Raw genomic sequence first — 17051 nt, forward strand, 5'->3', positions numbered from 1 at the left:
AAATACTAGAGTTTTATACCTCAGTTTTAATTCTTAATGTTGTCAAACAACTTCCAACTTTAGGATAAATGTTTAGCTCTTGTTTCAAGTCACCATGGTCTACATAAAGGTCATCATCAACAAAAAGTACTATATCATAATTCATATCTTTTTTAGACCCATCATATATGAACATTGCACCAAAATTATTCCATTCCTTCTTACTTTGCTTGGATCAAGCTTTGGTGCAGCTTTTGCCTTAGTAATCTTGGTTGGAGATTTTTGTCCCATTTTTCCAAAAGGTTTGAATTGAGAAGTAGACATCAAATGGTCAAGATTTTTTATTTATTTCCAAGAACAAGTGTAGGTGCATACTCATGTGCAATATGTGCTTGTTCAGGTTCATGTACAAACTTTCGGTGCAGGCTTATGAGCTTGTGTAGTCAGTGCAAGCCCACCAAGATTACACAACAAGAAAACAAGCATTTTGTGAGGGCTTTTGCCCTCACAAAGGGGTATAATCAGCCACAAAGGTGACTTTTGTGAGGGCTTTTGGCAGCCACAAAGAAGCTGGTCACAAAATTTTTTGAGGGCTTTTGCAGCCACAAAGTGCCTGAAACAGGTTGCCATTTGTGAGGGCTTTTGCAGCAACAAAAGACAGGCATTTGTGAGGGCTTTTGCAGCCACAAAAGTCTGCGTTTGTGAGGGCATAGGCCGCCACAAAGGACAGGCTGATTTTAAAAAAATCAGCTTTTGTGAGGGGGGGGCTTTAGGCCGCCACAAATGGGATTAAAAAAAAATATTTTGTGAGGGCTTAGGCCGCCACATAATATTACGTATATTAAAAAATTAATTTTTTTAAATTCAAAATTAATTCTGTATTATAATTTTATATATAATAAATTAATATAAATAAAAATCTAAAATTTAAATTTAAATTGTAATTAAATTAAAATTATAATTATAATTAAATTAAAATTATAATTAAATTTAAAATATAATATTATTTGTATTTAGTACAAAATGAATCAAACCAGAGCAAACATCAAAACAAAATAATACAGTATTCTTCAGCAATATTTGTTCAGAAAGTTTGAGATAATAATGTATATTCAACAAAATAATAAACATCAAACTAAATAACAATCTAAAAGTTGAGTTAACAATAATCTAGAACTGTAAGCACATTCCATCTACTCCTCGTAGAACCCAACCAATACCTCATAGAACCCACACAATAATCAAAGTTTCAACCAGAACCACCTTCCAACAGCTTCACCAAACCATGGAGAGAGAGAAAATCAAACAAATAGTCAAATAAACAAAATGAAAATCTTCATAACTTTATTTCCCTTGGCCTACATCTCTCTCAAAAACTTTAAGAATGAACTACATTCACTTTTCATACAATTAGTAAAAATCACATAAACAAAACAAATAAATAGAAGGGAAAAGGGAACCCATCTGAGACCGCCGAAGGTGGATGAAGGTGATTGGAGTGATTGAGTGGGACTGATGATGAGACTTGTGGTGGGTGAGGCGAGACGAGGCTCGTTCATGGAAAATAGAGTTAAGTGGCAATAATTTTTTTACTAATCCAATTACCTATACTCATGGTCATTGCAAATCTAAATGTGTATGTTACTTATACCTACGGTCTTAATTGACCATCACTAAAAACATAAGTAGATATATGGTAATTTTCTTGCGGTGTTCATGCATGACTTTGTTGTTCTCGTTAAAATTAAAACTCCATTCAACAAAACTATTAATTTGATTAGGTCTAATAATGATAGTGAATTTATGTACCCTGAATTTTATGTCAAATATGAAACAATTCATCAAATCTTTTGTGTTGAAACTTCAAGTTTAACTCTTTGAACTTCTTCTTTATTTTTTCTTCTAAATGATGGATGTTATTTTTATATATTAAGTTTTAGACAGTTAATTCTAGAAAAATTATACTCCATCCTCTACGATTACACTCTTATCCCACAAATCATCTAAAAATTTACATTTATCCTTGATTTAAAATAAAATAAAAAATTATTCTACCCCACACAAAATTTCAAAAATATTTTGAAAAATTCAAGGAATTAAAATTAAATTATTTTGAATTGATCAATCTATTAGTATATTTGGTAATATAAGAGAAAATAAAAACTGCAAAAAAAAAATTTAAAACCTAAAACTTAGGGCTTGTTTGATTCACATCCCAAAAACTCTATTTTAATATTTTAAAATTTAAAAACTAAAAAAACTTATTTGGATTACTTGTTTTTAAAAGTTGTTTTGTAAAATTATTTTTAATATCATACTTTTTAAAACTAAAAAACAAACACTACAAGAAAAACATCATTTTGTGGCCAACTTTATAAATATTTTGTGGCCGAATAAAACTCTCACAAATTAGTGACCGAAAAAGCCCTCACAAATGTCAAAATTGAAATTGGTCTTTATTTGTGGCTGAAAAAGCCCTCACAAATTTTTAAATATTTAACTTGATTTTGTGGCTGCCTAAGCCCTCACAAAATCACAATGTTGTGATTTTGTGAGGGCTTAGGCAGCCACAAAATCAAGTTAAATATTTAAAAATTTGTGAGGGCTTTTTCAGCCACAAATAAAGACCAATTTCAATTTTGACATTTGTGAGGGCTTTTTCGGTCACTAATTTGTGAGGGTTTTATTCGGCCACAAAATATTTATAAAATTGGCCACAAAATGGTGTTTTTCTTGTAGTGTTATGAGCTTTGCAAACTTTGTAGCAGGCTCGTGTATTTGTGTTTGTGCTTGTGCAGGCTCATGTAAAGGCTTAGGTGCATGCTTTGTAGCAAGCTTTGTAGATTGTGTAGGATCAACAAGTTAAGTCGGCTCATTGTCAAGTTCAATAGTTTTTTTTGTTGGTTTCCTCTGCAAATTAAGGCAGTAATTACAATAAGTGAGTGAAATTACAATAAGCACAGTTAAATTATTAAATGTTGATTAGTAAGTAAGGCAATAATATGAAAGTTACATTGTGTTTTCGTACTTCTAGATTAACTGTTTTACTTTTGCATGATCTATTATTGTGACCAAGCTTGTCACACTTGGCGCACCTTTAACTTGTGTCTTGCCTCGTATAATTTATTTTATTAGGCTCCTCATTTGGCTCTCTTCTTCTAATCCTTTTTGTCGTCATTGACATCTCTTGTATTGAGGTGGCAACATTTCTTTACATTATTCAATTGCAGAATCGAGTCGATTATTTGTGACAGTGGAAAAATCCTATTAATAGTGTGTATCATGTGAAAGTTGTTTATCTTGTCTTGATGTGAAATTCGAGTGTAGAACATGTGGTGATTTATTTGGAACAAAATGGTGTCACTAAAGGTGTTGCTTCTAGCTTGGAGGTTGATGTAGAATCAATTGCCTTCGAAAGACAACTTAATGAGGAGAGGTGTTTTGGATTGCTCAAACAATTTGTGTGTGAGAGGTTGTCGAATTAAAGAAATTGTCCCGTTTTTGGACTGATTTGGAAAAATATTCTTACTTGGTTAAACATTCAAGACCCCTTTTATAATTAAGCGTTAAACCACACACACCAATTTGGTGGGTTAAGCCTCCTTAATAGAAAAGGGTATCAATATTTCAATCTTATTTTGGCTAACATGTATTTGGGCTATTTGGAAATTAAGGAATCATATTATTTTTCGAGGTAAAGAGTGTAACATTCTTAAGACAACACAGCGAGTTAAATTTCTTTATTATTATTGGCTTAAATATAAAGGAAAATATTTTGGTTATGATTTCAATCAATAGTGGTCAAATTTGTTTCGATGTAGATCTAGTGTTTCTTGTGTTTTGATTAAATAGTTTTTAGTGTTTAGTTCACTATTTTAATGTCTGAGTAATTTTTGTGTTTGGTATCTGGATGTGTTTGTTTTATATTTTGTATTATTACATTCTTATTTTGGACACATCTTATGCTCAAAACTACATTTGAATACATCATTTGATTGCTTCATAATAAAAACAACTATAATATAAGTGACAAATCATTTAAATTATAACTATAAATAAATAAAAACATTAAGATAATAGAACTATCTTTTGTTGATCAGAAACAAACACCTATATCTCTTTTCATGTCCAATATCCTCCTAAAGTAAACTAACAAACCACCTTCATTTTGTCCTCATTCTCAACCACTTCAAATGCTAATGAAAAATATTGATTATTAACATCCCTACCTAGTGCAATCAATAGTTTTGCACCATACCTACCTAGTGCAATCAATAGTTTTGCACCATACCTAGTCTTTAAATGACATACATCTACACCAATAAATGTCATGGAGCTTGTCAGAAAAACTCATTTTACAATCATCAATACAAAAATAAAACATATTGAATCTTGCTGGAGGGGATAGACAAGGTCTTTCCACATTGATCTTGCATGTGTTGCCTAGAGAAACCCTCGTAAGCTCATCAGAATACTTCCACAAAAGAGCACATAGTTTTGCTGCATCGCCATCAAAAATCTCTTTTTCCCTTAATTTTGCCTTCCAAGCTACTCCAAAGCTAACTCCAACAACACAATTTATTCTCAAATTTAACATAATATTGTGACTTTGACATTATCACATGACTTCATTTTATTCATACCTGTCTTAGATACCCACTTAGAAGTTGTAGAGCTACTATATAAAAGTATAAAACCATAACACATGTGTGGTCTTTATCCCATCTTTTAATTCTATAAGTGTATTTGCCACCAACCTTACTGAATAAGTTTACAAATCCACATTTTTCTTTGCATTCAACCCTTACTCTATAGTTGTCATTTTCCACAAGTGAGTTAAATTTCATACTAATCTTGAATTTATAGTCTTTATTTCATTGCTCAATCCAAAACTTTTCATATTTAGGTCACATATCACTGTCGGATTCATTTGGGTCACTACTAATTAATTCATCATGAACCACCATATCACATTTTTTTCCGTCTTCTCTTTTTTCTCACATCACGTTTCAAACCCAGAATCTCAATTTTTTCCTCAATTTCTAATTTATAATTTGAAACAAAACTCGTTTTCTGTTTTTAAATTACTATTTAACTCTTTATTTAATTAATTGTTTTATGCTTTAATCCAAAATCATGAATCAGCATATAATTAGTCATGTCATCTACTTTCATCGGAGTACGTCATCATTAATTGTCTGGTTCATCATTTTTTTAAACTTAAATTGTTACTTATGGATTATTTCAAAAGTGTCTTAACATTGCAGGAGTATAAACGAAAAACAAATTTTTATAAAGACTAAATTCAAAATAACTTATATTTAAATTTGCAGGAATCAAATAAATAGTTAAGACATATAAATATTTACTTTAGTATAACTAATTTGTTCTTTTTTTTCTTAATCAATCAAAACTTTACTAAAATTGATAGTCAAACTCCAAACAAAGTGATTCTAATTTTTCTTTTATTTTGAAATATTGTGAGAAGTGATATTATTAAATATCTTTTATGATTATCGTATTACATCTCTCTTAGAACTCTATCTAATATTTCATGAATTTTTAGTTGATAAAAATACAATTTATAACTAAAATAGAAATTTGAATTAAAAATTGCTAAATACATATTGTAAAAATGTATTTGAGTGGAAATTGTGAAATTGAAAATAGGAAACATTTGAATTTCATTAATTTTTTATTGCAATATGAAATTAAAATTAAAATTGTATTTTATTAATGAAAATTTATAATTATCTAATAAATTAACTAATAGATTAAAGAATAAAAAATAAATTATCCTTGTTTTGATTGATTTGACCAAAAAAGATATTATAAAATTTAAAATATAAAGTCAGTATAATAACTTCACGTATTATGGTTTTCAAAGGTAATTATATTACATACTATGTGCATTTTATTAAAAAGAAAATTTTAATTTTAAAAAATTGAAATTGAATAAGTACAAATAGCTGAGTGTCTAAATAGATGACAAGTGACAAAAACTTAAGTTTTATAATCAGTATATAGATTTTAGTTTTGGCAAATATTTTTGTGGACCACTTTGATAGCGGAATGCTCTAGTGTAATGTTTGGAAGTAGAAATGACACTAAACATTACTTTATGATTCAATGTATAAGATTGGAGATTTTTATTTATCGAAATAAATGTAGAGAAATTAAAATAATACAATTACATTATAAGAATAAGATATGGAAATTCAAAATAAGATAAAAGATTATTATCATTCTCTAATAACAAACAGGGAATAATATTGTATGAATATTTTTACTACAAATAGGTTTCTCTCCAAAATACCTCATAGTTTTAGTATATATACACTCTCATAAACAATAAGAGGAAAAAATATCACATTCAAGGTTAAATTCTTAATGACTGATGCATATAATGAAGAGCTGAAGCCATATACATCATTGACATTCGTCTTCCATTATAATCCTAAGTAAAGTGAGACTATTTCAACTAACATAGATTATTTCAATTAAATTCAACAATCTCCACCTTGATTGAAAATAATACATTTTACGTTTGCATTGTCTATAATGAAAATCACAATTCAAAAGAATTATCATTATCTACGATAAAAAGTATACTTCATTTAAAAGTAAATCATTTGAAGAGCTTTCACTTGAAGCTAAATTACTCCAAAAAAATTCTTTTGAAACTAAACCACACCAAGAGAAAATGTTTGAAGCTAAACTATTCCAAGAATCTTCACTTGAGGCTAAATGGATCAAAATAATTTCACTTCAACCTAAACTACTCAAAGATTTTCTTCTACATGTCAAAAACCAAGCTAAACAATTACTTTGCAACTTCCATGTTGGATTTCCCATGAAATTTTTCAACAATTGACATAATTTCACAACACAAAATGCATGGATGTCAATCAATGTCCATGTACTATTCAATATCTTGTGTAATTCTGATTGTATCAACACGTCATTGACTTGAATTTTAAACAAGCCACAATTTAAAAAAAAAAATAAAAAATTTCCATCAGTTTTTTATATGTCAAACTTACGGCAAAACATGACATATTGCAACAACGCACTAAATAATTAGTTCCCAAGGAAGAGAGGTAGGTTACAAAAGAACACTTAAGTACCAAGTCTTTCCTAGCTAGAACTTTTCTAAACAACATTTTCATAATATCACCATTCTATTATGACGTGAAATATCAAATACTGTTGCAATCACGTAGCATACTAAAAATTATATTTCCATAGACTTAACCAAAAAATTTGATACAAGAAAATGGGAGACATGGAGAAATTAAAAGAACACTATCACATTTTATTGTATTAGAACTTTTGGTTAGATCCATGAAAATATACGAGAGTTAAAAAAGAAAGACATGTCGAACAGGAAATGCATACTCGAAGAAGAATCATGACTCATGAGATGATCAATTAAAAAAAATACATGAATAAAATGATAATTATATAATTAAAAGGCTCCATATTCAATTATTTTCCTCCCAAATTAGAGGGAAAAAATAAGAGGAAATATATAGTATGAGATGGAATAGATTATAAAAAAAAACTAAAGAATGTAATTGGACCCCATACCACTTCATTTTGTTCTATTCTATCGCATTTAGCACGACTTGTGCTTAATGTTTGCTTCTTAAAAATGGAATATGCATGAGAGAAAGAGAGATTTAATAGTCAAGAAGTTCATAATAATATATTTATTTAAGAAGGTTTAATAAAGCCCTTCCATTCAATACATATATTTGTTACCCCTTAAGGATATTATTATAGTACTTAAGAGGTTGGGACCTAAATCCTATGGCGAGTGCGTCCACGAATGTATCCAACACTGTCTTCAGTTAAGAGACGCATTTCATCCATAAGCCTACAATGAATTAAAACACACAATTACTATTTTTTTTTTTAATAAGCAAAATATATTAAAAAGGAGTATAAAATATATTTCAAACTCATTGCAAATAAAAGTTTCTCAATACACCAAATACAAAGTATCAAACTGTCACTGTCTTTGTAAGCAAACCACCTTTCTTTAAAAATTCTTTTCGTTTTTTTAAATGTCATTTTAAAAATAAAAAATAAAAGACTTTTTGTTCATTTTTATTTAATGTTTTCAAACTTTAAGTAGTTATTAATTTTTTATAAATATATGAATGAGATAATAAATAATTAAAAATATTAAAGAAGAAGATAAATAATTGTATTAAAAGGAAAAAAAACTATTAATTTTCTTGATATATTAATTTTAAAACAATAATTAAAAAGAAATAGAGAAAGTATATATATATATGACTCACGAGATTTTCAAGTACTTGTTGAGGACAGTGGATGCTGCAATGACATGCCCATCAAGATACCTTAACTCCTCCTCAATTTTTTCTCCAATCATGTTGTCAAGTTCCTCAGCATCAATGTTGATGGGTTGCATCGAAGCCTAATAAGTTTAACACAAATATTGCACCCCATTTTTGTTAATAAAAATAAAATTATAAATAAATAGTTTAAATAAATGATAAAATTGTAAATAAAAAAAAATAGATATACAAAAACTTGGTATCTCTTTATATATATATATATATATATATATATATATATATATATATTTTAATTCATTAGTTAAAAAAAGTGATTGAATTTTTAGTTTTACCATGATAAACCCAACACAGTCACCATAAGATGGAATGTGAGCTGTGTATCCAACCACATCTGCATGACATTAATATAAAGAATTATATTTATCAATTATTAATAATGAAAAACACCCTTAATTGAAAAACTATATATATATATATGAATTTGTAAGGTTAGGTAGGGACTAAAGCAATAAGGATACTTACGATTAAAAACTTGCTTCAAGGTATAGTAAATAGGAGCAAACACATATTTGTGGGTAAAAATCCCAGCTGCACCTGCCTATATATACACATGAAGGTTGAGTTTAGTTAGTTAGCTTTAATAAATTATTACTCTCTTTATAATTAATTAATGAAATATAAATAAAATAAAAGTTGATTTATTTAGTTTAATTTAAATTACATATATTAATTTTGATTGAATTTTTTTTTTTAGTTTGTAATAGAGGCAGTAAGTAATTGTAATAACATATGGTGATTTCGCCACTAAATTCTTTAAATTTAAAAAATAAGTAACTAAAAAAACTTTAATGTCTTTAGGTTAAAAATAAAATAAAATAAAAGCTTACTTGAGTTACAAATATGCCGTCAGACTTAAGCTTTTGCTTCACCACACTCTCATAGAAATCTTTGGTGTAAAGATTCATTGACAAACTAAATGCATCTGGGTCACAAAGATCCCCAATAATCACATCCACCAGACCTTCATACTTACTCAATTCTTCCCTGTATATCAAAATATATACTTGTTGTAAATGCAAATCTTAACAACAATCTAATGACTCATATTATATATTACTTCATCTACGTTACTTTAATTCATGTAAAAATTAATGACGAGTTAGAGGAAGAAAATGTCATAAATATCACATTTAGGCAGCTTTTGAAAAAGTATTATATAATTATTTTAGCAAATTTAACTAGTTACTAAATTTTGAAATATTTCATTCTAAATAGATGACAAGTGACAAAAACTTAAGTTTTATAATCAGTATATAGATTTTAGTTTTGGCAAATATTTTTGTGGACCACTTTGATAGCGGAATGCTCTAGTGTAATGTTTGGAAGTAGAAATGACACTAAACATTACTTTATGATTCAATGTATAAGATTGGAGATTTTTATTTATCGAAATAAATGTAGAGAAATTAAAATAATACAATTACATTATAAGAATAAGATATGGAAATTCAAAATAAGATAAAAGATTATTATCATTCTCTAATAACAAACAGGGAATAATATTGTATGAATATTTTTACTACAAATAGGTTTCTCTCCAAAATACCTCATAGTTTTAGTATATATACACTCTCATAAACAATAAGAGGAAAAAATATCACATTCAAGGTTAAATTCTTAATGACTGATGCATATAATGAAGAGCTGAAGCCATATACATCATTGACATTCGTCTTCCATTATAATCCTAAGTAAAGTGAGACTATTTCAACTAACATAGATTATTTCAATTAAATTCAACAATCTCCACCTTGATTGAAAATAATACATTTTACGTTTGCATTGTCTATAATGAAAATCACAATTCAAAAGAATTATCATTATCTACGATAAAAAGTATACTTCATTTAAAAGTAAATCATTTGAAGAGCTTTCACTTGAAGCTAAATTACTCCAAAAAAATTCTTTTGAAACTAAACCACACCAAGAGAAAATGTTTGAAGCTAAACTATTCCAAGAATCTTCACTTGAGGCTAAATGGATCAAAATAATTTCACTTCAACCTAAACTACTCAAAGATTTTCTTCTACATGTCAAAAACCAAGCTAAACAATTACTTTGCAACTTCCATGTTGGATTTCCCATGAAATTTTTCAACAATTGACATAATTTCACAACACAAAATGCATGGATGTCAATCAATGTCCATGTACTATTCAATATCTTGTGTAATTCTGATTGTATCAACACGTCATTGACTTGAATTTTAAACAAGCCACAATTTAAAAAAAAAAATAAAAAATTTCCATCAGTTTTTTATATGTCAAACTTACGGCAAAACATGACATATTGCAACAACGCACTAAATAATTAGTTCCCAAGGAAGAGAGGTAGGTTACAAAAGAACACTTAAGTACCAAGTCTTTCCTAGCTAGAACTTTTCTAAACAACATTTTCATAATATCACCATTCTATTATGACGTGAAATATCAAATACTGTTGCAATCACGTAGCATACTAAAAATTATATTTCCATAGACTTAACCAAAAAATTTGATACAAGAAAATGGGAGACATGGAGAAATTAAAAGAACACTATCACATTTTATTGTATTAGAACTTTTGGTTAGATCCATGAAAATATACGAGAGTTAAAAAAGAAAGACATGTCGAACAGGAAATGCATACTCGAAGAAGAATCATGACTCATGAGATGATCAATTAAAAAAAATACATGAATAAAATGATAATTATATAATTAAAAGGCTCCATATTCAATTATTTTCCTCCCAAATTAGAGGGAAAAAATAAGAGGAAATATATAGTATGAGATGGAATAGATTATAAAAAAAAACTAAAGAATGTAATTGGACCCCATACCACTTCATTTTGTTCTATTCTATCGCATTTAGCACGACTTGTGCTTAATGTTTGCTTCTTAAAAATGGAATATGCATGAGAGAAAGAGAGATTTAATAGTCAAGAAGTTCATAATAATATATTTATTTAAGAAGGTTTAATAAAGCCCTTCCATTCAATACATATATTTGTTACCCCTTAAGGATATTATTATAGTACTTAAGAGGTTGGGACCTAAATCCTATGGCGAGTGCGTCCACGAATGTATCCAACACTGTCTTCAGTTAAGAGACGCATTTCATCCATAAGCCTACAATGAATTAAAACACACAATTACTATTTTTTTTTTTAATAAGCAAAATATATTAAAAAGGAGTATAAAATATATTTCAAACTCATTGCAAATAAAAGTTTCTCAATACACCAAATACAAAGTATCAAACTGTCACTGTCTTTGTAAGCAAACCACCTTTCTTTAAAAATTCTTTTCGTTTTTTTAAATGTCATTTTAAAAATAAAAAATAAAAGACTTTTTGTTCATTTTTATTTAATGTTTTCAAACTTTAAGTAGTTATTAATTTTTTATAAATATATGAATGAGATAATAAATAATTAAAAATATTAAAGAAGAAGATAAATAATTGTATTAAAAGGAAAAAAAACTATTAATTTTCTTGATATAATAATTTTAAAACAATAATTAAAAAGAAATAGAGAAAGTATATATATATATGACTCACGAGATTTTCAAGTACTTGTTGAGGACAGTGGATGCTGCAATGACATGCCCATCAAGATACCTTAACTCCTCCTCAATTTTTTCTCCAATAATTGTATTAAAAGGAAAAAAAACTATGAATTTTCTTGATATAATAATTTTAAAACAATAATTAAAAAGAAATAGAGAAAGTATATATATATATGACTCACGAGATTTTCAAGTACTTGTTGAGGACAGTGGATGCTGCAATGACATGCCCATCAAGATACCTTAACTCCTCCTCAATTTTTTCTCCAATCATGTTGTCAAGTTCCTCAGCATCAATGTTGATGGGTTGCATCGAAGCCTAATAAGTTTAACACAAATATTGCACCCCATTTTTGTTAATAAAAATAAAATTATAAATAAATAGTTTAAATAAATGATAAAATTGTAAATAAAAAAAAATAGATATACAAAAACTTGGTATCTCTTTATATATATATATATATATATATATATATATATATATATATTTTAATTCATTAGTTAAAAAAAGTGATTGAATTTTTAGTTTTACCATGATAAACCCAACACAGTCACCATAAGATGGAATGTGAGCTGTGTATCCAACCACATCTGCATGACATTAATATAAAGAATTATATTTATCAATTATTAATAATGAAAAACACCCTTAATTGAAAAACTATATATATATATATGAATTTGTAAGGTTAGGTAGGGACTAAAGCAATAAGGATACTTACGATTAAAAACTTGCTTCAAGGTATAGTAAATAGGAGCAAACACATATTTGTGGGTAAAAATCCCAGCTGCACCTGCCTATATATACACATGAAGGTTGAGTTTAGTTAGTTAGCTTTAATAAATTATTACTCTCTTTATAATTAATTAATGAAATATAAATAAAATAAAAGTTGATTTATTTAGTTTAATTTAAATTACATATATTAATTTTGATTGAATTTTTTTTTTTAGTTTGTAATAGAGGCAGTAAGTAATTGTAATAACATATGGTGATTTCGCCACTAAATTCTTTAAATTTAAAAAATAAGTAACTAAAAAAACTTTAATGTCTTTAGGTTAAAAATAAAATAAAATAAAAGCTTACTTGAGTTACAAATATGCCGTCAGACTTAAGCTTTTGCTTCACCACACTCTCATAGAAATCTTTGGTGTAAAGATTCATTGACAAACTAAATGCATCTGGGTCACAAAGATCCCCAATAATCACATCCACCAGACCTTCATACTTACTCAATTCTTCCCTGTATATCAAAATATATACTTGTTGTAAATGCAAATCTTAACAACAATCTAATGACTCATATTATATATTACTTCATCTACGTTACTTTAATTCATGTAAAAATTAATGACGAGTTAGAGGAAGAAAATGTCATAAATATCACATTTAGGCAGCTTTTGAAAAAGTATTATATAATTATTTTAGCAAATTTAACTAGTTACTAAATTTTGAAATATTTCATTGTTTCTTGTAATAAGGAAGGAAATTTTTGGAAAACAGAAGTATCTTTGGGGTTTTTTTTTTTTAGTCAAGTATCTTTGGTTGTATCATGTATGATAAAACTCATTAAAAAAAATAATTAAATAGAAAAATAATCAATAAAAGGTATTAAGATAAAAGATGAATAAAACTACTCACTTGGCGTCGTTGAAAATATATTGAATCCGTTCATCTTTAGTGAATGCTTCAAAGTTTGAGGTCATGTGCTCACGATACAAGTTGACAACTTCCTATAATAATTAAGCATATTAATTATTATTAAACTCAGATAAACAAATAAGAAAATTACTCTTACTAAAATTTACGCAAAAATACACCTTTAGTCTTTTATGTATAGATCAAATTTCATTTAGATCTTATAAGTTTAAATTTCTTTTATTAAATTTTTTTAAGTTATATTCAGTTTGCACTATTATCTTTTAGATAAATAAAATTATCTATCTAATCCTTTAAGGTTAAAAGTTTTCTTGAATTATTGTTATAAAATATTAAGATCTAATTGAAATATCGCAACGAGTTTATTGTCCAAGTTATTTTGTACGTGAAGGAAGTTAAAGACATTGATTATATAGATAAACCTTTATTACCTTGTTTATTAATGTTATATACGTGTGTTTAAATTGTTGTAGATAAAATCAAGAAATATAGACAATTTATAAAATTTGATAAATGTTTTCTGAATGATTAGTGTGGGGAACATATTGTTGCATCATTTGATAGACTTTCTAATGATCAAAAGCTTTCAGTTGAATTAATTATTGTTAAAATTGAAATAAATAATCAATAGTATAACCAGAATGTAAATTAAAGGATTAAATTATAATAAAATAAACTTAAAAGATATAAACGGTAATTGAAATAAATTTAAAGTATTATAGATATTTTTTGTTTGTAAGATTTATATGTGATCACTTAACAAGGCTTATATGCCTCACCCTCATATAGTCTTTATATATGAATAACTTACCTTATCAATTTCACATTGAATGACTTTTTCAACACTCTTGTGCTTAAGGACTTCTTTTGCAGCAAACCCTCTACCTCCTCCCAAGATGAACACATTTTTGGGTCTACTCTTGTCCAATGAAATATTTGGTTAGAAAAAGGAAATATTTAATACAAGGATATATAACTCATAAAAGTTATATAGAAGCATATCTATCCATACTCATTATGTATTAAAAGAGCAGGATGAACCAAGCTTTCATGGAAAATAAATTCATCCAAGTCAGTTGTCTGTAGAAGTCCGTCAATTACGAGAGCCTACATAAACAGATAATTAATTAAGTTGGGAAGTTATTATATAATAAAATAAGCTAGAAATTCTTATTCAAAAAGAATTACAAGCTACCTAAGAGATTAATTTACACTCACTAAAAAGTTTAAGTGGAGTGAGGATTTATGTCTCGCAGTTTTTGTTTTCTTTTTCTCTTTAATAAATTTTTAGTTTAAAAAAAAAAAAGAAATAAAGTGATAAAGAATTCTAAGGTTCGAATAACATACAAATAATATTAATTATTAATATGGACATTTGTAAAAACAAATATTTTTTTACATCGATAACAAATCAAAACAATTCATATGTATGAATTTAAAAATAAATATCGTTAAAATTGAATGTTTTTAATAGTTTATTATTTATAATTGATTGACAATATTAAAAAATTTACATCGATAATATATATAAGTTAAATTATTTAAATTAAATTATTTTTCAAAATATTTTTGGTATAGACACTAACTTTTTTTTTTGCACTACACAACCAATTTTTCACGCACAAATTAGTAAATAAAAAATGTTGTAGTCAACTTTTTCTTTTAAAAAAATAAAAAGAAAAATTTCAAAACAAACTCTAATCTAGAATACTTAAAATTTTATTAATAATAGAAAATCAATATATTGTTCAAACACAACAAAGATAAAAAAAAAAAAAAATTAAAATTAGAATAAGAATTTATTTATATACAATTAGGGTCTTTATTTGAGTAAAAAAAAGTCTTTGTATCATTTTATAAATCGGGTACTAAAATATTTATTAACCTTGTGCCCGGTCCATTAATAAACAAGTTGATAAAAATATTAAGTAAGCTTAATTCACAGTGAATTTTACTGAAATATTCAAAATCGTAATTTATAGTTCTAAAAGCACTCAAATCTTAACAAAAAAAAACAAATATCAAATGCAAAATCAGCTAAGAAAATATACCTTTCCAAACCGCTTTGTAGCTATAACACTTAGACGTTGGATCTCACTTGATCCTTCAAACTCAACCCTGATAGACCAAACCAAATTCATGATACATAAGATCAAATTTTAGTGAAATTCTTTACATATATAAAATAGGTATAGCTTGAAGAAATGCATAAAAGAAAATGAAAGTATATAAATATACCTATCAATAGCCATGCACCGTTTGATTTCAAGATCAATTTCCTCCTCAAACCACTCCATTGGTTTATGTTCTCTCTCCCCTCTGAGAAACCAAATTCATGATATATAAGATTGAATTAATTAATTAATTAAAATTTGGACATATATAAAAAAAAAAATAGGTAGCTTAAAATGATGCATATAAGAAAATGAAAATTTATAAATATACCTATGTTCAGCCAAGATCCGTTTTATATCACGGTCAATTTCCTCATCAAAAAACTTCTCGCTTAATTTGATTCTCTCCAATTCTGAATATAAACAACAAAAATATCATATATTTTGATTCCCTTTAATTCATTTCCATTTTATTTTTATTAAACAAGTTTTTATGAGGGATAAATTAATTAGACTCTTCAGTTGTTTTTTATTATACTTTGTTTGTAATTCTTTTGTTTATATGAAAAAATGATCAAAATAAAATTATTTAAATAAATAATAAAGTTGTCAAAAAAATGAATTTAATTTTCATGAATCGTCCAATCAAATCGAAAAGTTATAATCAAATATGACGACGGTATTATAAATAATTTTGACAAAATTCAAATATTATTAATAATATAATATTATATATAATTGAAAATGTAAACACAAATTCTTTTACTATATATATATATTAAATTAAATTAAAATATATATATATACACGAATTCTATTACCAATATCATCGGCATCTTCCTTCTCTTCTTCTTCATCTTCTTGGTCATCTTGATTCTGTGCATTCTGTGCATGATGAGCATTAATTATATCTAAGTACTCCTCTAGCAAATCATTGGGAATGGGCTCTTCATTATTTTCAGGGCCTGGTGGAAAAAGTAAAATGAGGAGTGAAGCTACGAGGAACAAATTTGTCATTCTCTCTCTAATCTATGCCTACAAACAACAATTTTTGTTTTTGCAATGTGTGACACTCACTCTGTGTTACTCTATTTATACATGAATTAATTGGACTAGAGTCCTAATTATTTATTTTTTATTTTTTTTATTTTTATTTTTTAAGGAGTTATATCTTTCTTTATATAGTATCAAATGGTATTTATGCATGCATGAATACTAAAACTGCAATTATTGTGGTTAATATATTAATAGTTGAATAAAATACAATTTTAGTATCAGTTACAATTTCTTGATTAACCAAGTGAAGACAAATTAGTGGTCTACAGTTAAAACTGAGTCATTTGTTTTATATATTATATTCGAAA

General features: G+C 26.8%; 1 protein-coding gene and 1 long non-coding RNA gene across 2 annotated transcripts; both read right to left on the reverse strand.

Annotated features, from left to right (window-relative positions):
* Nucleotides 1-7703: 7703 nt before the first annotated feature.
* LOC113783962 (uncharacterized) lies at nt 7704-8904 on the reverse strand. The gene is made up of 4 exons (XR_012163153.1): nt 8829-8904; nt 8639-8697; nt 8289-8425; nt 7704-7858 (listed from the first exon to the last, which is right to left on the reverse strand). It is a non-coding gene; the product is annotated as an uncharacterized lncRNA (long non-coding RNA).
* Nucleotides 8905-12091: 3187 nt separating this feature from the next.
* Nucleotides 12092-16730, reverse strand: LOC101498474 (thermospermine synthase ACAULIS5-like). The gene is made up of 11 exons (XM_027330159.2): nt 16509-16730; nt 16019-16100; nt 15812-15892; nt 15625-15691; nt 14586-14680; nt 14385-14487; nt 13556-13647; nt 13001-13157; nt 12636-12711; nt 12446-12504; nt 12092-12232 (listed from the first exon to the last, which is right to left on the reverse strand). Exons 1-11 carry the CDS (start codon nt 16702-16704, stop codon nt 12092-12094), a joined length of 1149 nt encoding a protein of 382 aa, XP_027185960.1. The 5' UTR covers nt 16705-16730.
* Nucleotides 16731-17051: the final 321 nt, after the last annotated feature.

The sequence above is a fragment of the Cicer arietinum genome, chromosome 1, assembly GCF_000331145.2.
Source record: "Cicer arietinum cultivar CDC Frontier isolate Library 1 chromosome 1, Cicar.CDCFrontier_v2.0, whole genome shotgun sequence".
In the NCBI taxonomy this organism is placed as follows: Eukaryota; Viridiplantae; Streptophyta; class Magnoliopsida; order Fabales; family Fabaceae; genus Cicer; species Cicer arietinum.